General features: G+C 37.9%; 1 protein-coding gene across 9 annotated transcripts in view; it reads right to left on the reverse strand.

Annotated features, from left to right (window-relative positions):
- The window catches only part of DLG1 (discs large MAGUK scaffold protein 1), a 288,677-nt gene extending 265,767 nt beyond the window's left edge, over positions 1 to 22,910 (reverse strand). For 6 of the 9 annotated variants that reach the window (XM_082625027.1, XM_082625026.1, XM_082625025.1 and 3 more), the window contains exons 1-4: positions 22,000 to 22,405; positions 21,491 to 21,540; positions 20,343 to 20,474; positions 3,255 to 3,421 (exon numbers count right to left, since the gene is read on the reverse strand). In XM_082625027.1, coding sequence (XP_082481153.1) covers positions 3,255 to 3,421; positions 20,343 to 20,474; positions 21,491 to 21,509 — 318 coding nt within the window. In that variant the 5' untranslated portion in view covers positions 21,510 to 21,540; positions 22,000 to 22,405. Of the gene's footprint in view, positions 1 to 3,254; positions 3,422 to 20,342; positions 20,475 to 21,490; positions 21,541 to 21,658; positions 21,744 to 21,999; positions 22,406 to 22,796 lie in introns of those variants that run through there. The other 3 variants (XM_082625020.1, XM_082625021.1, XM_082625022.1) reach the window with 3 other exon arrangements.
- Positions 22,911 to 25,612: the final 2,702 nt, after the last annotated feature.

Raw genomic sequence — 25,612 nt, forward strand, 5'->3', positions numbered from 1 at the left:
AACATCTCACGAGACATATGTTCAAAGTAAAAGACATACCAAAACCAAAAAAAGTTATAACTAAATGGAATACTAATTATGTCACTTTAAAAATAAATGGTATTGGGCTTCCCTGGTGGCGCAGTGATTGAGAGTCCACCTGTCGATGCAGGGGACACGGGTTCATGCCCCGGTCCAGGAAGATCCCACATGCCGCGGAGCGGCTGGGCCCGTGAGCCACGGCCACCGAGCCTGCGCGTCCAGAGCCTGTGCTCCACAACGGGAGAGGCCACAACAGTGAGAGGCCCGCGTACCACAAAAAAAAAAAAAAAAAAAGGTATTAATTTTCATTTTACTACACCAGAAGAAATAGAAGAAACACAGGCACAAGGCCATATATTAACTGACAAATGGGAATCTGGCAAGAGTTAGATCAGTTATCAACTGTTAAAAAAAAAAGAAGACAAGAAAGAAAAGTGGATAGATGCTTTACAAGACAAAGATTTTTCTTTAAGAGAATAAGAGAGGCAAGCCCTGGTGGAAATTGATCAATCTCAAATAATTTTTGCAAAAATAACTCTCTTTTAAGATAGTCCTGCAAAAGTGAACATAAGGTGAAAGAGGCAAGATCATGTTGTGTGCAATTTTGTCAGAAAAAGATTACCTTACTTTTTAATCCAAAAATTAGTGCACAGTGTAATAATAATCTAATTTTTTTGTATAAGACAAAATATTTTCATGATTTTTATTTTTTTCAAGTTATAGTCCAATAAAAACTTTTTCTGCATTTGTTTTGAGTCAGTGGATTCTCTTCAACTGTAAAACACTTGAGGTGAATTAAATTATCCAACTCTCTTTTCAGTCCCAAACACTGTGCCCCTAAGAGTTTAAAGTAGGAATTGAAATGAGAGATCAAGTTAAAGGTCACTTAGCCAAGTTTTCTGTCCAAATGAAGCATAAATGAATGGGTAATAGGGGAACATACTTTCCTTCTTTCCCTCAAAAGAAATCAAATCTCCAAATATTCCAAGCTTTTTTTTTTAAGTCCTATGACTGTCATCCACCAGTGTGTTTCAAAACTACTTGCATTTTCAGACTAACATCTTCAGGGTATCCTGTCCTCTCTGAAAAACAGTACTTCCCTTTAACTGACCTTAGCTCACAGATTTTTCTCTTTTTAAAAATCTAGGACTTGGGCTTCCCTGGTGGCGCAGTGGTAGAGAGTCCGCCTGCCGATGCAGGGGACATGGGTTCGTGCCCCGGTCCAGGAAGATCCCACGTGCCGTGGAGCGGCTGGGCCCGTGAGCCATGGCCGCTGAGCCTGCGTGTCCAGAGCCTGTGCTCCGCAACGGGAGAGGCCACAACAGTGAGAGGCCCGCGTACCGCAAAAAAAAATAAAATAAAAAATAAAAATAAAAATAAATAAATAAATAAAAATCTAGGACTTGATGGATATATCCCCATGTTCCCCTTACTAAGTCCACCCATGAATGGGTACAGATTTCAAACATTACTACAGCATCTTCCATGCACCAAGCCCTAAACAACATTTTGTAACCATACTCCCTTCTCCTCCACATTCCTAATTAATAAGATCTGATATTTCAGTCTGAAAGGCCTTATTCTCCTCTTAATTTTAGATACCTTTATTATGTCCATAATACACCTTTCAGGACATGTAGAAACCAGCAATGCAGAAAGCATTCTAGGTATCAGTGCCTCATAATTTTATAAAAGTTGAAATGTTTCCAATACCATTCTTAACGGAATTCAATGCACACTGATCTTTCAGACAGAAATCTATACGGAAATTAACTTGCAGCTTGCAGAACTGTCCACTTATTTAACCTTAATGAACATTTACTGGTTACACTGAGCAGGCCATTATCTAAACAATCACCTATAAAAACAGACAAATCAACTTCAATAACTCTATGCTTTATAATCATAGTTGAGCATCATAAATCAGACAATAGAAAAATAATTAAGTTATTAAATAAGAAGCCAATTCCCTTAAAATTTAACATGTTTCTTAAATTTTTTTAACCTAGGACCACAATAAATGTGAAATATAAACTGTATTACTGATTGACACTTTAAAAATCTATCTGAAATGGACTAACATAAGTGCAAATGATATATCAATTAAAGGGAATGGAAACTTAAACTATCTAAGAGAAAACGACGAAAATAAGAGAAGAGAAAAATAAAGATACATAGGCAATACAACACTACATTCTCTAACCAAAGAGAAAACTACAAGGACATACTATGATTAGTAAAGAGAACTGTGAAATGGGTATTAAGATGCCTAAAATCCAAAGGTAAACTTGCCCAAATTAGCCAAATAAGCTGGGTCAAGTCATTCCTTTTCTTCTGGATCTCAGTTTCCTCATCTTTAAGATGAAGGGGAGGGATCAGATGTTCTCTGATTCTTCCTGCTCTAAAATTCTATAGCTCTATGTTATTTAATATAAGAGAAAACTGAGAATCTGTTTCATTACCAAACGGCTGTCTGGTTGCTGCCTACCACTACTTTTCCCTGATTCAATTTTCCAGGCACTTCTCCAGCAGTAAGATACTAGAATCAAAGTCAGTCAGACAACCACCTTCAAATGACTAATGTTCCTCAGACAGAATCCTCATTACAAAATGCTTCATATCTCTGTTATGTCATATCTACCAGCAACAGGAGATCACAACAAAAAAAGAACATTACTAAAACAGTTATGAAAACTCAAAGAAGTAAGAGTTTTAGCTACCAAAAAAAAATAGAGAAACCAATGCTGTCCTTAAGATTTCTTTATCAGTCTCTAGTGAGATTTAACAATGCAATCCTTCAAGCCAATAAGGGAAAAATGCAGCAACTGCTTTCTGAGAAAAAATACCAGAGCAAAACCATCTTTTCAAAGTAGTTTCCATCTAATTATTGCACAGATGGGGCCTCACTAAGGTCTACCATGTAAAGTAATTTTTAATAAAGTAATATACTTTAAGTAATATTAATAAGCCTGAAGCATTGATAATACTAAGTAAGACTAAAGTAATACTTTAATAGTCAAGTATTTCAGACCTTGAACCATTCACAACATTTTAAGACAGGGGTACCAGAAATTCTGAGCTTATCCTTTCAAAAGTATTTTTAATCCCATCCTTTTTATTCTATTATAAATGATACGTCCACAAAATATCCACTTTAATAAAATGAGAAAACTTAGGAGCCCCAATTAATTTATCACTGAAAAATAGCTTAAGGAAAAGTTTTTTTATCTTACCTCTACACTAGGGCTAAGGCTACTTGGTAGTGTTTCTGAAGTCACAGTAGTGCTTGGAAGGCTGGAAATTTCCCAAGTATTCACAGGCTGTATTGGTTCAGACTGCTTTGAACGATCTATACATTTTGGATTATCCAGTAAGGTCACTTCATAAAATTCTTGAATATCTAGATGTGAGGAAAGGAAAAGAAAAATTCAAAAGTATTTATATTTTCTAATTAAACTATGCATTGCTGAAACAACATAACTCAAAAGCAAAATTTTTACTCTAGATTAGTAAAATAAATCCAATCTTATAATGTACTTATACAGTGAATATTTTCTCATTTTATTATGTCACAGTCACATCAGAACCTGCAGGGCACAGTGTAAAAGTCATAGGCTTTTTATAGTTTGAAGTCAGTGCTGAGTTCAAATCCCTATTCCATCATCAATTAGCTACATGCATAGGCAAGTTACTTAATCTCTGATAACTTGCTTCTTATCACTGTGAATTGTTTCAAGTATTCAGTGCAATACATGTAAAGTGCACACTGGCACACACTCGCCTCCTAACAGACAGTGGTTAATACCATTATTGTGAATTCTGCAGACATAAGTCATCACTGATATTTTATATTTTTGTATCACCAATATCCAGGCTGGGAATGTAAACCCCTCAAGTGGTTTCAACTGGCCTTGTAACCAAAGTAAAACAAAAGAAGAATAATACATTAAAATAAAATAAAAGAACTAGGAAGTATATTTTAGATAGCCTTGAATTTGAATATTTGAAATAGTAAGTTAAATTATTTTGTTATTTTAGAAATAATCAGTTAAAAGTATGACAAAACTCTGCAAGAAATGATAAATGTACTTATAGCAACACAGGATAATTTGGAAGATCAAGTTACTCTGCTACCAGCTGGAATTATATGAACTTAGTATATTAACACTGGTTATTCATGCTGCTCAGAAGCTCTGAGTGGTAGTTACGTCACGTTTAAGTACACCACTGCTAGTTTTTTATTCACCTCCTGGTATAATTTTGAGTTGATTTTTTTTAAAGGAGGGAAATTATTATTTAGCAGTAAAGATGGGGTATTATCTTGTATAGAATCAAATAAAGCTGTAAATAATACTTAGAAAGAATAACTTTTATTTCTTGTTTTCTCAATATGATGAAAAGATTAGTATCTCCCTTAAAAAACAACATCAGGGGCTTCCCTGGTGGCGCAGTGGTTGAGAGTCCGCCTGCCGATGCAGGGGACACGGGTTCGTGTCCTGGTCCGGGAAGATCCCACATGCCGTGGAGCGGCTGGGCCCATGAGCCATGGCCGCTGAGCCTGCGCGTCCGGAGCCTGTGCTCCGCAACGGGAGAGGACACAACAGTGAGAGGCCCGCGTACCGCAAAAAAAAAAAAAAAAAATCACAAGATACTAGAGACAAAGTAACTCCCTTTTTAGTTTTGATAACCAGTGGAATTGTAGAACTTTCTAGATAAGGAGCTAATAAAAACTCAGGTCTGACAGTGAGAATAATATCGACCTACTTCACAGGATGTTAATATTGCTGCAGAAAATTGTATGTGAAAGCATTTTATAAACCATGAATCACTATATAAAACTGTTCACATAACCATCATGGAAAAAATTAAAAACTCAAATTCAGAGCATTAGCTACAAATGGTTGTTACCAAACAAAAATTGTTTAATCTGAACCTAAGTCAAGTCTTTAGAATCAACTTCTAGTTCAGAGGGAATACAGGGGACAAAGAAACAAGTTAAATGACACCAGAAAAGCAATCAATAAAACTGATTCAGAGGGAGACATTCTACAAGACAACTGGCCAGGTATCTTTAGAAAGCAATGTCACGAAAGGGAAAATAAATTGTTTGAAAGTAAGAATTTCTGTATAAAGGAAACAAAAAAGACACACCAACTAACTGCAATGTCAGAGCCTTAACTGGTGTGTGTGTGTGTATTTGGGGAAGGCTGGGGAGGGGGGATGAACTATAAAAGACATTGTGACAAGAACAGGGAAACTCAAATACAGACTATTTTCCAGAAGATATTAGGGAAAAAAAATTTTTTCTAGAAGATATATATGTGTGTGAGAGTATGTATATATTTATGTAGCAGGACATGTATTTCTATATATGTAAGAGGTATAGTTTTTATATATGTAGGAGATAAATATTTGTAGATCTATCTACCTACCTGTCTATAGAGATCTCTTACCCTCCCCAAAACAAACAAACAAAAAACAGAGCTCCTAATACAGTATTATGCCTCCCAAGAGCACTAAATGAGTGTTGATCAATTGGTTAGTTACCAGTCTCAATATAAATAGCCCACATCACTACATAAAATTTTTATTATCCAATACTGTAAGTCAAGTTTCAAATCTTAAATTTCTATGTGACCTTTCATTCTATAATTAACTAGCAAAATACTGATATATTGTCCTTTAATAACACCTCTTAAAATTTTAGGCCAGTGCTGTCCAAAATAACTATCTGCAGTGACAAATGTTCTATAGCTATACTGTCCAATATGGTAGCCACTAGCTATATATGGCTCTTGAGCATTTAAAATGTGACTAGTGTGACTGAGGAACTGAATTTATAATTTTATTTAGGTTTAATTAATTTAGGTACCCACATATGGCTAATGGCTATGGTAGAGGACAACAGAGATCTAGACTAAAATAATTCAGAGTAACACTTTACTATCTAGTGTGGTCAAGGAATAAAGTGTTCCCTAGACTTTATTATGAATTTTTCAAAAGTTCACTTGCAACTTGCTACTATCAATTGAAATACCTCATTTCTAGGTCTTACATTAATCTATCAAACAGTCCTTTCTAATTTGCTGTAGCTGAGCTCCTATGGACTAGAGAACCAAATATCCACATTATTAACTATATCACATTTAAGAAAAAACAAGCTGAGTAAACACCCACTAGGATGGTTATTAACAACAGAACAGTAAATAACAAGTGTCGATAAGGATATGGAGAAATTAAACCCTCGTGCATTGCTGGTAGGAATATAAAATGATGCAGCCACTGTGGAAGACAGTATGGTGGTTTCTCAAAATATTAAAACACAGACTCACCATTTGATAAAGCAATTCCACTTCTGGGTATATTCCCAAAAGCACTGAAAGTAAGGACTCAAATAGATATTTATATACCCATGTCCATAGCAGCATTATTCACAATATCCAAAAGGTGAAAACAACCCAAATGTTCATCAACAGATGAATGGTTAATAAACAAAATGTGGTATATACAAACAATGTAATATTATTCAGCCTTTAAAAGCAATGAAATTCTGATACAATCTACAACATGGATGGATGAATCTTGAAGACACAATGCTAAGTGGAGTAAGCCAAACACAAAAAGACAAATATTGTATGATTCCACCTATATGAGGTACCTATAATAGTCAAATTCATAGAGACAGAAAGAGAAGTTATTCCCAGGGACTGGGATAAGAAGAGAAGGGGGAGTTACTGTTTAATGGGTAAAGAAATCCAATTTGAGATGGTGAAAAAGTTCCAGAGATGAATAGTGGTGATAGCTACTGAACGTGAATGTACTTAATGCCACTAAACTGCATACTTATTTTAAAAATGGTAAATTTTATGCTATATATATTTTATCACAATTTAAAAAATGAGCTGAATTGAGAGTCTAGGGGAGTTTAAATGAGTAAAGTGCATGGGATACAATATGTGGGTTTTATAGTATTTTAGTTATTTAGATATCTGTTTCTTACTAGGGTCAGGATAACTGATATTGCCAGATAAGACCCAACTTAAAAAGAGATTAGTTACCATACTTGGCTAACTAAAACCATAAGCAAAAGTACTGACATATTTGTTAACATATGTACAGTGTGGTGACATTTCTGATGACAGTCTGTCACAGTAGTTATCACTTTCCTTAAAAAAATGTATTTATATACACACACACACACCTTTAATCTTGACCCATATTCCATCTTGACTAACATTCCAAAGTTTATACACTTTATTTCATTTGTCCACCACATTTCTTCATCTTTAGGGTTTCCCGAGACAATGGAGGTGAGCAACATAATAACACTCCTTCAGAAACTATTTCTCAATTACAATTCCTTCAGTTGTATCAGTGAAGCTTTTTCAAAGGTGCACCCAATCAAAAAAGGCACCCTCTGGAAAAACTGCACACACACGATTGAGCTTTTCTTAGTAGTCCCAAGTATTAATATTTTATATTTCCCATGCAGTCCCTGTTCTTTATAGTTAATCAACATTTTATATGTCAGAAGAGAATTATTATAACTGTTCATAACTATGAAGATTTAGAAAAAAAGGTTAGATTATCATTATGACAAGATTAGCATTTCTACAAAGTAACATTCTAGAATTCAAAGTATTATCTTCTATTTTTTCTTTAGTTTTCTAAACTCAGGAGTATAACATGGAGTACCATAAAATATCTAGTCTAAAGTAAAACAGAAGTTACTACTGAAATATAAGACAAAAACAAACATGGTAAATTCTAGTATAATCCCAATCTCTCCTATTTCCTAGAAGTCTATCCAACATGCCAATGTCTGAAAATCCAAGTTATTCTCAAAAGACCAATTTCATGAAAATAAAGAATTAAATTAATGAGCTTACTCTGAACACTTAAGACATTCAGCCAATAAATATTAGTGGAGTGAGGGACTTCCCGGTGGCACAGTGGTCAAGAATCCACCTGCCAATGCAGGGGACACGGGTTCGACCCCAGGTCCAGGAAGATCCCACATGCCGCGGAGAAACTAAGCCCATGCGCCACAACTACTGAGCCTGTGCTCTAGAACCCACAAGCCGCAACTACTGAGCCCGCGTGCCACAATTACTGAAGCCCGCATACCTAGAGCCTGTGGCTCTGCAACAAGAGAAGCCACCGCCATGAAAAGCCTGCGCACAACAAAGAGTAGCCCCCGCTCGCTGCAACTAGAGAAAAGCCCATGAGCAGCAACAAAGACCCAACGCAGCCAAAAATAAATTAATTAATTTAAAAATATATATATTAATGGAGTGAATACCTTCTGGAAGAGAAATAAGAGAATTAAAATATGAGATACAACCATAATGTCTTCGAGAGATTGAAATAACTGAGGAAAAAAATTATACAACACCTGAAGTTTTCCAATTTAAAGCACCTAAAAAGGCAGAATTCTATAGAAGTTTGATAGCTATATTTTAAATCTTAGAAATCAAAGTGTAAAGAAAATGAGAGAATGCAGTTGTAGTTAAATGATTGCCATTAAATAGACAAGAGTGATCCCATACTCATCCAAAAATACATACAGCTCACCCAGATATATACCAGACATATAATTTAAATGTCTAATATATTTTTATCACCCTGAAAAAAATTATTTACTTAGAAAATAATGATGCATTAAAGCAAGCAATAAGAGAAAACAAGAAAACGCAGGAATGTTAAAACATGCGTTAGAGGGAAACTACCCTTTAGTTGACTCCCAGTTGAAAATATTAATTTTGTCGAGCCTACAGATCAGTATTATCACAGTCTATTCCTCACTTTCCATTTATAGTCTGCAAGTGCCTTCACTGTTTTGGACTAAATTGGGTCCCCACAAGTGCAGTTCCTGAACAAAGATCTAAATTATAAGGTCACAAAGCTATAACACGTACAATAGAAAAATTCTCAAAAATTAAACTTAAACACAACTAATTAGTCCAACAGAACTGAAGAGAATCATTCCTATCTATTACAAAAATTTTTTTATTTGGAAATCTCTAAGATTACATGTATTTCATAAGTCTCCAAATCTAAGTAAAAATTTCTTTATTATTTTCTTGCTAAAATTCAAAGTTTGCAAACACTAGGAGTAAGGGAAGTACAGAATTCCAGAAATTCCCTCAAAGGAAGTTGAGAAAAGTTTTTTAGCTTTTAGTGATAACTTACATCATCCTAAACAGAGAAACTCACAAACCATAAAACATTTCTCAAACTAAAGAAATAAGGCAGTACTAACTCAGGATCAGAATAGGAAGTCTAAACACAGGCTCAAGAATGTGTAATAATTTAATATAGGTAATATCTCTAATCTATGAGTAATATTTTAGTTAATGGAAAAAATATTAAGACCTTAACAGACACCTCAGCAAAGAAGATATACAGACAGCCAATAAGCATATGAAAAGATGCTCCACCATATATCATCAGGGAAATGCACATTAAAACAAAAAGATACCACTATACATCTATTAGAAAGGCCAAAATACAGAACACTGACAACAAATGCTGGCAAAAATATGAAACAATGGGAACTCTCATTCACTGCTGGTGGAGATGCAAAATGATACAGCCACTTTGGAAAGCTATTTAGTGGTTTCTTACAAAACTAAACATACTCTTATCATACAATCCAGCAATCATGTTCCTCAGTATTTACCCAAATGAGCTGAAAACTTATGTCCACACAAAAACCTGCACACAGATGTTTACAGGAGCTTTATTCATAACTGCCAAAAGTTGGAAGCAACCCAGATATTCGATAGGTAAATGAATAAACTGCACTACATCCAGACAACAGAATATTATTCACACTTAAAAACAAAAACAAAAATTAAACAAAAAACAAAAACTATGAAGCCATAAAAATATGTGGAGGAACCTTAAATGCATATTACCAAGTGAAAGAGGCCAACATGAAAAGGCTACATGCTGTGTGATTCCAACTATATGACATTCTGGAAAAGGCAGAACTATGGAGACAGTAAAAAGATTAGTGATTGCCAGGGGCTGGAGGTAGAAGAGACATGAATAGGCAGAGTACAAAGGATTTTTAGGGCAGTAAAACTACTCTGTATAGTGTGGTGGATATATACAAATATAAATCTAGAACGGTAGACAGATGTCATGATACATTTGTCCAAACCTATAGAACGTACAACCCCAAGAGTGAATACTAAGGTAAAACTATAGACTTTGGGTGATAATGATGTGCTCATGTAGGTTCATCAATTGTGACAAATGCACCAATCTGGTGGGAGATGGTGATAATAAGACAGTCTATGTATGTGTGGGGACAGGGGGTATATGGGAAATCTCTGTACCTTCCTCTCAATTTTGCTGTGAATCTATAACTGCTCTAAAAAATAAAGTCTTTAAAAACTTAAATTGAAACAGATATGAGCTATCAAGTCATGAAAAGACATGGAGAAACCTTAAATGCATATTGCTAAGTGAAAGAAACAATCTGAAAAAGCCACACACTTGTGATTCCAACTATGTAACATTCTGGAAAAGGCAAAACTACAGAGACAATAAAACATAATTTTTGCCAGGGAATCGAGAGGAAGGAGAAAGAGATGAACAGGTGGAGCAAGAGACAGCAGAAAGATCAGTGGTTGCCAGGGGTTTGGGGGTAGGGAGGGAAGGGATGAATATGTGGAACACAGATTTTAAGGGGAGTGTAAGTATTCTGTATGATACTGTAATAGTGGATACATTTGTCAAAGCAACAAATGTGTATGTCAAAGTTTATCGATGTATAATGCAAAGAGTGAACCCTACAGTAAACTATGGACTTTAGTTAATAACAATATATTAATACTGGCTTATCAACTTTAACAAATATACCACACTAATGAAGACGTCAATAAGAGGAGAAACGGGAGTGTGGGGTGGTAAGGATATGGGAACTCTCTGCTTTCCACCCAATTTTCTGTAAACCTGAAACTGCTGAAAAAGTTAAAAGCCTAATAATTTTTTAAATGTTTAAGGTAGCATAATAATGAATTTATATTACAAAAACAAGCAATCTCATACTGTATTTCAAAATAATTTCCAAATGTATTAAGGATTTAAATGTTAAAAAAAGAAGCCATGACAGAATTTGAATATAGTAAAGATTTTTTATAATCTCAGGGATAGGAAAGGCTTTCTAAGCATAATACCAAGGGTAAAAGCACAACAAAATTGATAAATCTAACCATATATAAATATATGTTTTTTTAATTAAATTTTAAAAACAAATGACACACAATGGAAGCTATTTTGCAACTTGCAAGGCAGACAGAATTGGTATCTCTAATGTAGATTTTATACCTCTAAGAAAAAAATGAAAAAAAAAAGTGAGGATTAAAATATTTGACAAATTGAATCTAGTTTCCTCATATTTTTCTACCTATAACACTTATATAAATGGTGATTATTGATATTAGTGTTTCATTTTTATGTATTTTATTAATTTGTTTTTGTTATTAAACTCGTAAAACAAACAAACAAAAAGTGGTTGGAGGGGCAAATGACATGAACAAATAATTCACAGAAATTAAAATAAACAACAATGTAAGAAAATTCTTACATCGTTGGCTATTTATTTACTCAAAGAAATACATAATAAAACATCAAAATGACTGAAGGTGTATTCCACATATCAGAATAGAAAATATTAAAAAGACAGACAATACTCCGTAGCTTAAGGTATAGTAAATTAGTCATTCTTCCACATAATGTCTAAAAAATTAAATTGATATAACATTTCTGACAGTGATTTTTTAAATTACATCAAAAGCCTTTTTAAACTGCACATCCCCTTTTACTAAGCAATTCAAAATTCTAGGAACTTACCCAAAGGATATAATCAAGGATGCAGAACAGAGAGGCATATACAAATGCAATGTTGTTTATAATTCAGAAAAATTATATACCTAAATGCTCCTAGGAAATCATTAATAAAACTACAATAAATCTATACAGTGAAACACAGTCTTTAAATGGTACAAATCCATTGATACGGAAAGGTACACAATGATAAACTTTGTGGGATAAAAAGTTAAAATGTATAGCACAGAGAAGTCACACTGTATATACTTAAGCAAATTCAACCATAGCACCTCTTTCCACCAAAAAAAGGGCAATTCTACCTATCAGTCCACCTAGTAAGTAAATGTCAGCAAATAAATAATGAGAAGGGAGGAGACTGTTCCCTCAGGTAGTCTCCATTTTCATAGCATCTCTCTATATCTCACTGTGCTAAATGTGATTCTAGAATTATGTGCTTTTAATACAAGAGGTCACTTAAACACAAGCCAACTACTTCACCTGTTGATCAACTGAAGAAACAATGCTTTTGGGACTTCCCTGGTGGTCCAGTGGTTAAGAATTCGCCTTCCCATGCAGGGGATGTGGGACGGATCCCTGGTCGGGGAGCTAAGATCCCACATGCGGCGGGGCAACTAAGCCCGCGCACCACAATTACCGAGCCCATGCACCTCAACTAGAGAGAAGCCCGCACACCGCAAACGAAAGATCACGCCTGCCGCAGTGAGGACCCGACGGCAACCAAAAAAAGATTTTTCTTGGCTGAAATCAATGATTTCTTTCCACTACGGGGAAAAACAACTGTATTGTAGTTAATGAGACAGTGTTAAACTCCTGAAGAATGTTTAAGGATAATTTTAATTCGATATTTTTCTCTTTATACACTGATTTTAAGTATCAATTCCCACTGAATTGTAGGAACAATTATACTATGTTTTATTTGTGTAGGGAGTTTGTTTTGCAAAATGAAAGTGTGTATATATACACAAGAATAGCATTCTAGAAGGATATTCACCCTATGGAAGAAGTAGCAGGTGTTGGTGTGAGAATTTTCTTGCTTATAATATTTTATATAAAGTACATGTATCTGACCTTAAATGTTTATAAATTCCACTTTGGAGGGTTAGAGAGAAGGCAACTAGAAAGCTAAAAAACAATGAAATATAACCCTGCCATTTCAGAGGGAAAAATTTTATCAGTTAATTAATTAAAAGTACAATGTTTTTATAAACTAAAATACACAATAGTCAAACCTACTGAGGCACAGATACTCTGCTTTCATCTAAACCAACATGGATTTAAAAAGCCATTTTGACTCCCAAAGAGAAAAATATATAAAATTTTAAAGTATGTATTATAATTTGTTGTTTCACACACTAGAAAGAGAAAAAATGTCAAGCCAGTATCCAAAATAAATTATTCCAACACTTTAAATACTGTATGACTAACAGTCACATGGTATTCCTTAAAACAAGGTATGTATCAAAAGGAAACAGAGCTTCTCAAAGAAATGGTTGATCCTAAGGCTGGGGCAGGATATGTACAAGATGAACCTGGAACATCTTGTTATGCCAAAAAGCAAGAAAGTGCTAAAAAAAAAAAAAAAAATGAGGGCATGTCATAAAGTCATAAGAGCAAGCTTGAGAAGCCTCCTACTAGGCAAATCTGACACAATCTGAACACCAAAATCATTAAGGATGGTAATAAATTATCCACCACTGAAAGAAATATGATAGCTAGCTAGCTAGGTAAGTAGCTAGATAGATAAATGGGAGAGGAGTGCTCTTAATTACAGTAAAATGCCAAGTGTTAGCTGGAAACTGTAGAAAAGTGCTGCTGTTAAAAATACATATATAATTTTTCAACTGTCATTTTCAACATAGTAAAAACTGATCCAGGCAAGCATCATCAATGGATGCTAAGTCTAGATGGAAATTTTGCTAAAGAACAGGGTACATGCAAGGTGTTAGTGTCTCCCCCACATATTGCTTAGAAGTTGCAAAGGGGAAAAAAGTAACTACAGAGAAATCAGACAACACCTTAACTGGGTGATTAAAATTAACACTACCAATGAAGGGCAGAAGACATCATGTACCTCTGGACGTACAGAACCATACAGAATACATAACCTGAGTCTAATCACAAGCAAGTATCAGACAAACCTAAAATGAGAAACATTATATATAAAAAAAATAAGAGCAGAGGGGAACTGTATTCTTCAAATACGTCAATGTCATAAAAGACAAAAGGCTGTGGAAATGTGCCCAGATTAAAGGAGACTAAAGAGACATAACAACTAAATGCAGTACCTGGATAGTGTACTGGAAAAATAATTTGAAAAGGAAAATTTTAGTAGGAAAAAATTTATCCCTACATAGATGAAATAGCTTAGACTAGAAGAAATATTTATAGATGCTTTTACAGCTCTGTGATTGCAAGGTTCTAAAGAGAATTCAACCAGATTCAGCATAATCAAAGCACTGCTTCAAAGCAGGAGTAAGTAAAACTATTAACAAATAAATATCAATCCAATTCAATCAAAACCACCAACAGAAAAGTTAATAAAATCTTCCTCCAATTCCATAATTTTTAGTCAACAGTCTGATCCATATCTTGTTATAAATGCTTTCCTTTCTCAAACCTAGCCTACAAAGTTACACACACACACACACACACACACACACGCAGGTGCACAAAGTTACCAACAGACTAAAAAATAACATCACTGGGACCAATAATAAACAAAAAAACTAAGGAACTTTGACATTTTACCATTATAGCTGGAAGTTTGTAAACCTTGATAACTAAGTAAATACCTTTCAAAGTGTGTAAATTCCATCATTATAAACATCATTCCATCATTACAAACATTCTCCTTCAAAGTAAAAACTATTTTAAAAACCATGTTTTAAAAACACTGACCCTGGGCTTCCCTGGTGGCGCAGTGGTTGAGAGTCCTCCTGCCGATGCAGGGGACACGGGTTCGTGCCCCGGTCTGGGAAGATCCCACATGCCGCGGAGTGGCTGGGCCCGTAAGCCATGGATACTGGGCCTGCGCGTCCGGAGCCTGTGCTCCGCAACGGGAGAGGCCACAACAGTGAGAGGCCCGCGTACCACAAAAAAATAAATAAATAAATAAATAATAAAAACACTGACCCTACAGATCATCATCTATGTTAAACATACTGTCAGTGTTCTTTATCACTATATTTAAGTACAATGTTCTTATAAATTAAAATACACAATAGTGAAACCTACTCAGGCTTTTGTCTAAACCAACGTACATTTAAAAAGCCATTTCGGGGGCTTCCCTGGTGGCGCAGTGGTTGAGAGTCCGCCTGCCAATGCAGGGGACACGGGTTCGTGCCCCGGTCCAGGAAGATCCCACATGCCGTGGAGCGGCTGGGCCCGTGAGCCATGGCCGCTGAGTCTGCGCGTCCGGAGCCTGTGCTCCGCAACGGGAAAGGCCACGACAGTGAGAGCCCCGTGTACCGCAAAAAAATAAAAAAATAAAAAGCCATTTCAATTCCCAAAGAGAAAAGTACATAAAATTTTAAAGTATGTATTATAATTTGCTTGTCTTACAATTTATTGTTTCACACACTAGAAAGAGACAAAATGTCAGGCCAGTGTCCAAAATAAATTATTCCAACGCTTTAAATACTATATGACTAACAGTTATAGAATATTCACATTAAAATGCTCAACTTATGATAAAGAGCACCCTAATGGTTGAAGGTGAAAAGAGGCTCTGGACTCCGATTAGTTGAGTCCAATTTCTGGCTCCACGATTTACTATGTGAGAGTCCTTGGGCAAGCTACATAATCTCTCATTTCCCCTTTTTTCTAATCTATAAAATAGTATAATCACCTCATAAGTGAATATATGCCTCATAGGATTATGATGACTAAACGAGATACTTTTATTAGCACAGAGAAAGTGTTCAATAAATGTTAGCCATTATTACTTCTTACATACTTAAAAAGGAGTCATACTCTCACATCCATTAGTATGGCTACTATCAAAAAAACCGAAAATAACAAGCGTTGGCAAGGCTGTGGAGAAATTGGAACCCTTCTGCACCATTGGTGGGATTATAAAATGGTGCAATCTCTACGGAAAACATTATGGTGGTTCTTTAAACATTTTACATGTAACTGTCATATGATCCCACAATCCCACTTCTGGGTGTAGATTCAAAGGAACTGAAAGCAGGTTCTAAGAGATACTTGCACACTCACATTCACAGCCACACTGTTCACAATAGTCAAGACGTAGAACGCAAATGTCTATCAATGGAGGAATGGATAAACAAAAATTTGACACACACACATTTATATACATATACCCCACCACACAAGAATATAACTCAGCCTTAATAAGGAAGGGAGTCCTATCACATGCTACAACATGAATGAACCTTGAGGACATTATGCTAAGTAAATAAGCCAGTCACAAAAAGACAAATACTTTATGATTTCCCTATATGAGGTATTTACAGTAGTCAAAATCATAGATACAGAAAGTGGAATGGTGGTTACCAAGGGCTGGAGGGAGGAGGCAAAGGGGAGTTGTTGTTTCATAGGTATCGAGTTTCAGTTTTGCAAGATAAAAAAGTTCTGAATTGTTTCACAACAATATGACTGTACTTAACACTACTGACTGGTACACTTAAAAATGGTTAAGATGATAGATTTTATGTTTTTTTACAATTAAAATAAAAAAGAAGTCACACTTGATACTCAGTACCTCCAAACTTAAAATGTCCTTCACCATGTTTACAAGGGCAAGTGAAACTGTTAGTTAATAAAGCAACAATAAATGAATTAGAAGCTAAAAAAATCTCAGAAATGGACAGTTTTATTACATAACCCACCTTCATTCTGAATATCTGCAGAAATAGTGCATTAAAATAAGCTTGCTATTTATCACAGACAAAATATACAAATCAAATGACTCACTCACTGAAGTCTCTAAAGCCAGCCTGATCTTGAGACCAGGTTTTGCTCCTGTGCACAAGGAAAGTAGATGAATTCTCTTATCCCGTAAGTAAACCCAGGGGTCTAGATTGGTACGAAATCTTTGAGGACTACCGAGGTCCTCTCAGATCCCAGACAAACATAAGAATCAGAAATGACCTCAAACCACTATGGACCTGGAGAGCAGAGCTTTGACTGTTATCAAACCATATCCAGTCTATTTTACTCACAAAATTTTCAAATATAAGTACACAAAATGAGAATACAAAAATCAAATATATTTAGTTTTCAATCTGCTCTCACCTAAATCAGGGATTAAAATTAGGCAGACTTTATCTCCCATTTATACAAAAATAATCACCAGATGTTTGGGGTATAAACTTTAAACAAATGTATAGTTCATGGACTTTTTTTTTAAGCTATAATTTAAATATTCACCTTTAAAGAAACAACTTAGCTGAAACTCAAAAGTTAATAAAACCTTTTCTGTTTTCAATGATTTTAAAATCTTCAAGCCATCCTTCAAGGATACTACCAAGCATCAGGGCAAGAACAATGATTGCCATATTTCCCTGAATTGAGGATATTGATATGGAGGATATCAACTGTAAAATGCACCATTATTTCACATGCCACTAAGAATGTAAAACCAATGCCAATATATATCCGTTAAAAAATGCATCCCAAATTCAGAGATACCAGTATTTTTAAAAACTGGTATCTTAGAACAGATGTGGTGCAATATGTGCATGCTTGTTCCTCTGAATAACCCGAAGGTACCAGAAACCTAATCTTAATAATAAATCAACTACGGGGGGGGGGTGGAATCAACATTTCTGTAACACCAAACCCCTAGGGCCTCACACAAAGTTTTTTTAAATGCATGAAAACAGCCGATACAAACTACCAATTCAAGAAATCAATCAATAAATAACCACTGCAGAGTGCAAGTCCAAAGAAGTAACTAGATAATTCACTATAGCCTAAGGAAATGATTTCCAAACTCTAGAAGTCAAAAACCTAAGCACCATAGGACTTTCAAACAATTAGTGGTCAAGACCCCATGTCTCCTTTAATCCAATGGTCCACAGGTATCACCTTAGAGGATAGAGTGCTACCTACTAAAGGAAAACACAGTTAACACAGAATTTTTCAGTACACACTATGAACACAGTGGACTCTAGTTTAGCTTAGGGTAATTTACAGGATTAAAGTACGTTACCACACTGTTTCAAAACCAATGGTACAGGTGCAAAGCAAAAAAAATCTTACTGACCTAAAAATTTTCAAAAAAAGGAATAAAGATTAATACATTAACCCAACTTAAGCATGCACCAAAAAATGCATTTATTAATTTAGTAGTGTCAACAATTAATTCAACTACAGTATGGAAACACAAAAATTTACCCAAAATACTAAATTTACCCATTTCAAAATTCCTAAAATCTATTACTTTTCTTACACCAAAATCTGATCCCACATTCTATAAAATCTTAAAATATAAGTAATTCTAAATATCAAAGTAAATTCACAACCAATAAAATTATACAGGACAAAAAAGATTCACAAATATAACTCACAATTAGAAAACTAACTCTACCAGAATTCAATTATGCATAAGAATAAATACATTCAAAACATGCAAGGCAGAATACATTAAAAAAAAAAAATCCCCCTAAACATAGTAAATCTACCTCCAATCTATGGAGAAATCTAAGTGTAGGTTCTGTTTGGTTACTTCACTAACCATTTAATTTTAAGTCGCAGACTCCACACAGAGGACTCCATCTATGTCCAAAGGTAGAAGAAGACATACAAGTCATACTATTTTTTTCTAAACAGTGACCCTACTAAATAAAACACTCCTAGGTTTAATGGTGATTTAGAAAACCAAACAACTAAAAATGATTTTTCCCTTCCTTTTCTGTTTTTTCAGAGGAATCCAATTTGATCATCCATTTGGACCTTAAACCTCAGAGCTTAGAAATCCAAATGTAAAAAATGTCCATCAGGGGCTTCCCTGGTGGCGCAGTGGTTGAGAGTCCGCCTGCCGATGCAGGGGACGTGGATTCGTGCCCCGGTCCGGGAGGATCCCACATGCCGCGGAGCGGCTGGGCCCGTGAGCCATGGTTGCTGGGCCTGCGCGTCCGGAGCCTGTGCTCCGTAACGGGAGAGGCCACAACAGTGAGAGGCCCGTGTAGCACACACACAAAAAAAAATGTCCATCAGTTTAAACAAAAAAGGCAAAATGTTGGTAATTTTGGAAGATGGGTGACAGATAACACACTAGTTCATTATACTGTTCTCTCTTTTGTTGTATATATTTTCAAAAGTCTATAATAATGCTAAAGTTAAAAAAATTATTCAGATGTATTGAGTGACCTTCTTTAAAGTCTTCTTTAATTCTAAAACTAATTTAGTATAGTATCAATTTACCAATAAGTTATTTGACAGGATACATTAACTTGAAAGTAGCCCTCAAGCCACATCAAAATTTACTCCATCAATAGATAGATATAAGGCTGTAACTACTTTGAAGTTACTGAGGAAAAAGTTGTAATACAATGAAATATGTGTCTTATTTTAATACGTCATATAGCCAATGACTAATAAAAACACATTTTATTCTTAGTGTTGAAAGGGACAATTTTTCTAGTTCACTGGTTTGTATACTTTTCAAGGTACCTAGAGAAGAGGGCCAGAGGCAGAGCATCCTGTTTTATATATTGGGGATTATGTACAAAATATAAGATCTTGCATTAAAAAGGGGTCTAGCTACTTTTTAGAAAAAGGCTTTAAAACCACTGTTCCATTGCACCCACATGCTACAGATGACAGTGACTTAGAAAAGATTAAATGACTTGTACCATATCATTTAATCAATGGCACTGTCAGGAGTAGAATTCAGCACTCTTGACTATGTATGTATTCAGTTCTCCTTTAAAACAATGCACCACACCAAATTTAAGTTACAGTTAAGAATAAAATTGTTTCAATATTCTTGCCTGTAAAATAAGATTAGACAAGATCATCTGTAAAATCATTTTCCAGGTCTAAAATTCTGACTTCACGAATGCCAAGTTTAAACAGAGGTCTGTATTAAGGGAATGAATGTTCTTAAACATAGCAGAAATCCTCAAACATTTTCAGGGATTCCAGACAAATAGCAAGTCAAATACAGAAACAAGCTAACAGTTATTCAGTCATTACTTTTTGGATCCTGAAACATTTTTGCGACTTCTTCATCTTTTAATGTTAGGATGTTAAACTCTGTTATCAAAGACCACTGAAATAATCATACTGAAAGTTTTTTTGGTTATTAGATACTTTTGGAAAGAATATTGGCCTAAGTATCAAAATACACAACTCACTGGATGTTCAAGTTATTGAATGCCTCACAGAGAACCAAGTATATCACTCTCTGAAGTTTAAAATAAATGAACTCAGAGCAGCGTTACACCTAGCTGACACATAATGGTCACAAATAAAGTTTTAATTCCCACCTATTAAAGCCTGAAAGAGGTTGCTCTGAAATATGTTAATAACCCGTTCTATGGAACTTCTGAGCTGTCTGTCTTCTGTTTGGCTTAGTTTCGAACGATAACCTTCCAAAAGGTGCAATGCTCTCTGGGTATCTGAAAAGAAAAAAGAGTCTGATTAGGGACTTCCCTGGCGGCACAGTGGTTAAGAATCCGCCTGCCAATGCAGGAGACACGGGTTCGATCCCTGGTCCGGGAAGATCCCACGTGCTGCAGAGCAACTAAGCCCGTGCACCACAACTACTGAGCCTGCGCTCTAGAGCCCACGAGCCACAACTAGTGAGCCTGCGTGCCTCAACCACTGAAGCCCGCACACCTAGAGCCCGTGCTCCGCAACAAGAGAAGCCACTGCAATGAGAAGCCCACACACCGCAATGAGCAGCCCCCGCTCGCTGCAACTAGAGAAAGCCCGCGTGCAGGAATGAAGACCCAACCAGCCAAAAGAATAAAAAGTTTTTTAAAAATTATATATTTACAAGAAAGTATTACAAACTAGCTATGCAGCAAATGATTCTGCAAGGCACCTAAACAATTCCCAACATCCTCCAAGTCAATCCATGCCACTATGTTCATGTACACATATATATATTCCCTAGAATGATCCAAAAAATGTTCAGCGTGTTACAATGAAGGAAGAAGGTGAGCAGTTTGTAATAAATGTGTACTAGTGATCATCTGATCAAAGTATTAGTAACACTGTTTCAGCTGATATGATATACAAAAGCAGAATATCTACAATTTGTCATTATAATTCAAATATTACGTGCTTCAAAACTAGTTCTTAGCCACGATCCCACATTCGCTCACAAAAGTGTTTAGTAAGAACGATAAAATGAAATATTAAAACACCAATACAGAATCTTTAAAAAGACATTTCAGAGGGAAAATGTCAATTTAATTGCCTCTCCAGTCACTAGAGAGATGTCAAGGAAAAAAGCTTGACAAACATTTAGGTGTTTCCATCGTCTGAATGATGTGAGGCTTAGATTCCCTAAGTAGTAAGGCTAGGGCTGTGATGTCTCATCAGAGTTACACATAAAACATAGCAATCACAAAACAGACATACAGAAAAGCAAGAGACACCCACAGAAGAGTTCGACATAAATTCTCACCTTGCTTCCGGACCGGCATTGTTCTCCAGAATCAGGAAGAGGGCACACACCTTTAGGAACACAAAACATAAAGAAACAGAGCTAAATTTAGAATAGAATCGAGGTTAAACTAGCATTTCCCCCTAACTCTCAAATCGAAAAACTCCTAGCCCTATTTGAAAAGCCCACCTGGCAAAGTTTTCCCAAGTGAAAGGAAGAGCCGCACAATCCAGCAGTGTCAATCCAGAAAGCTTTTATCTAAGGTTGGGTTCCCCTGCAAATATAAGAGCAAATAGAAGCAAGATGCCAAATCCTCCTCGAAAGCTGCCCCCTCTCCAAAGGGCACTAAATGCCTGGACACGGGGCCAGCCTCCCCCGGCATAAGTATACATACCCCCCACCTGCTACTGGGGGGCTGAAGAGGCTCTCCGACCCTTGGCCCCTAAGCCAGCAGCGGCTGTAGTGCACTGGGAGAAGGGATCAGCTGGACTGATCACCCCGCCCTGCTCGGGCCCCCTCCTCTCGCTTGCCTGTCTCCTTGCTCGCTTCCTCCGAGCTACTCCAGCGAGGGCCGGACAGGGCAGCGGCCGCTCTCCGCGACGCCCTCGCGCCCCACATGCACACCTCCGCGGGCCCCCACACCTGCGGCGCGGCCACAAAGTTCCAGCGAGTGGCGTGCGCTCGGAGCTGGGGTGCGCCCCGGGCGGTCTCGGGGCGGCTCCCCAGCCCTGCCCCGCTCCACGTCCCCCCGCCCCGCCCGGGGCTCGCGGAGCTGAGCAGAGGGGGGTGAGGGAACGGGGGAGGAGCTCCCCTCGGCGGCCGCACCCCCGTTGCCTCTTCTTCCTCCTCGGCCGCCGCCGCCGCCTCCACACTCGCCGCTGCCCGCTAGCCCGCTCGCCCTCTCCGCTCTTAGCCGCCCCACCCCCAGAACCTCGCCTCCTTCCGCGCCCCCAACCGCTCTCCCCCCAAACTTTCCGCCAAGATGGCGTCCCTGGATCTGGACTGCCGCGCCCCCACGTGACCGCTTTCCCGGCGCTCGCAGCCAATGGGAAGTGAGGAGGCGGCTCGCGCCGAGCCCCGGGCTCCCAGCGCTGCTACCTTAGGTTGGGGGAGAGGAAGGCCAGGAGGGGGCTGGGGAAGGCAAAAGGGGACCCGGGGAGCATCTAAGTGCACTTCCTCGCTTAAAGAGGCGGCCACCGAAGTGGCTCTGAGGACAAAGGAGTTGACACACAGACTCTACAGGTGGCCCGGGGGGGCCCTGGAAGAGCCCGCCTTTACCTCTCCCTAGCCCACCGGTGTGTCCCGCGATTCTGAGCGACTAACGCACCAGGTCAGGAAGGGTGAGGGTGTCGGAAGAGAGACGTGACTTCACCTACGCCAGATCCAGGACACACATTCCGAGACAACCTTTAACCTCACTGAACACGTGCCTGGCACCCCCGAGGGTGGATCCCCAACCTGGAAAAGCGTTCTCCGGGAGGAATCATCAGCACCACCCAAAATAGGGGGCGGGAAAGGGCGGAGCCTGGGAGGAGGGAAAAGGGTGGCGTTTGGGCGGGTGGGGGGGAGGGGTGCCGTCTCTGCACTCTTACACTTTGTACTAATATTTTAAAAGTTACTATTAGCCCCTCGGTAAAAAGTTTTGGGGGGATTGAATTAAAGAAGGGTAGGTAAAATAGGGAAATTAGTTAATTTGATAAGAGTTTGAGGGTTTCACTAGAGAATTTTTTAAGTCTAAGTGATTAATTCCAAGTATGAATGCATTTAAGGATGGGAAGAGAAAGTTGGTTCCCTCTTTTACTCACTCATTCATTCAACCCCCGCCCAGTCAACAGCTCCAGGTATTACCCAAGCTCTGGCTGCTCCTTTAAGAACTCACCTGTAGCTACCTCCTCCCAAGCCGCAAGTCAGCTGCCGCGGCTAGTTTAAGTTTCGTTTGCAACTGGAAGCGGGACTACTGGCCGGCCAGGACCCCGCTCTGGGGCTGAGCCTCCCAGGTTGTCGAAAGAGAATCGGGAAAAGCAATCCAAGTCACTCCCAGGTCTTCGAGCCTCTTCTAGCAGGGACCTCACTGCTCTGAGGTCCAGAGAGGATTTGCCTAAGATCACCAGAGTTCGTGACAAAACTGGAACCACGGTGATCATGTCTTTCAACACTGGAAGGCTCTTGCCAGTAAACCAGATAGCCTTTCACCGAGGCAGTATCCTTGGGCTAATAAAGGCAAGTCCGGGGAGCTTTGTACTGTAATCCTAACAGTTGCTCAGAGGTATGCGGGTTTCACTTTTGGATTGCACCTTTGAATCCTAACTTGTTAAGAGAACCCAGCGATTTAAGAGTTCATCTAGACGTACTGTCTCAGTTTAAGATAAACTGATGTCCAGAGAGGGGAAGCAACTTGCCCAAGGACACATAGGCTAACTAGTGACAGCAACCCAGAATTAACTCTCATAGCCCCAGTCCAAGGTTCCTTTCACTGTGAGTTTGGACAACTTGACCGTAGTATGTTGCTGGTATATTGGTAGCAAATCTCTTTATGCTCTCCTGCCTCATGCGAGCTTGAGTAACAGTTAAAGCAGCATTTCAGAGAAGAAATGGGATGGAAAAGTGAAAGGAAGCTCTTAAAACCAAAGAGCTGAAATAGAAGGATTTTTAAAATAGTGAAATGGCGGATGGGGAGGGTTAATAGTGAAAATGGCTGATGGCGTGCATGCTATTATTATCAAGACTTCATTGATGAACTGTGAATGAAATGGTTCCACTTAAGGGAACATTCTAAGAATGGAATCTCTGCAGAATTCAGAAGGAGGGAGGGATTTCACCTACCCCCTTAATTTCAACTATTGTTCATGTATGTTCACTTGCCAGGCAATGGGGATAGAAATAAAGATCTAAGCCCTGCTCTCAAGGACCCGCAGCCTAGTAACAAATGGATAAAGAACAACACAGGTTTTCTCAGGGACCACTGAAAAATCAAAACCAAAATTTGTGTGAGTTCTCAATATCTTCCTAGTCCTCTCCTAAAAGCAAAAAGGAGGGGGAGGAAGAAGAGGAGATAAGAGGACATGAAGCCCTTCCTTCTTGTCATCTTCTAGCCCTATGTGGTCAGCAGTGTCCAAAATGGACATGAATGAATGAAGCTAGTACCTGTTCCACCCTTGGGGGCCAGGACAAGTCCAGGCCTTGAATGAGAGACCTTTACTCTTCATTCCTCCCTTCTATCCATCTGTATTAGTTCCCTATAGCTGCATAACAAATTCCTCAAAGCTTAGTAGCTTAAAACTCAGTAGCATAGTAACTAAAACAGCAATAAACATTATCTCACATTTTCTGTGCATCAGAAATTCAGGAGGACCTTAGCTGGATGGTTCTGGCTTGTAGTCTCAAGAGATTGTACTCAAGATGTCTACCAGGGCTGCAATCATCTGAAGGCTTAACTGGGATTAAAGGAGGCTCTTCCAATATGGCTTCCTCACAAGGCCTCTGATTGTTGGCAGGAGGCCTCAGTTTCTCACCAAGAAGTGCTGTCTATAGGGCTGCTCCACTGGCTTCATGACATGGTAGATGACTTCCTCCAGGGCAAGTGTTCCGAGAGAGCAAGGCAACAGCCACATCTTTTCTGACCTAATCTCAGAAGTAACATTCCATCATTTCCACAAGCTCCTATTTGTTATTTAGATCAGCCTCAAGAGTATGAATACCAGGAGGTAAGAATCATTAGGGGCTGTCTACCACATCATCACAACATACAAAGCAATGACATCTGGATTTTTCCAAACAACTTTTATTTCCTTGAAGTTCTCCTTACTTTATGCAGGTAGCAGCTGCCATCAACTAAGACCCGATACAGAATCTGATTACTTTTCCAACCTCCTCATTAAAAATAATAATAATAATGAAAAAAATGTATGTAACAATTTAAACTTTCCAGCTCCAGGTTAACTTTCCTTTCAAATAGCTTCAAAGCCTTAGGGAGTCAAAGGATACAGGGAAAGGCTCAAATCCCCCATTCTTCTATTGAGATGTCAGAGATTTGATTCTCAAAAAAATTGTTTCTCAGTTTTAAACTTTCCCTTCCCAATAATCCTTCTGCCCAAGCCACCCTTGTAGCTCCACATCTCTATCTTTGTCCTCTCCCCTATCCAG

Source organism: Mesoplodon mirus (genome assembly GCF_964341445.2).
Source record: "Mesoplodon mirus genome assembly, chromosome: 6".
In the NCBI taxonomy this organism is placed as follows: Eukaryota; Metazoa; Chordata; class Mammalia; order Artiodactyla; family Ziphiidae; genus Mesoplodon; species Mesoplodon mirus.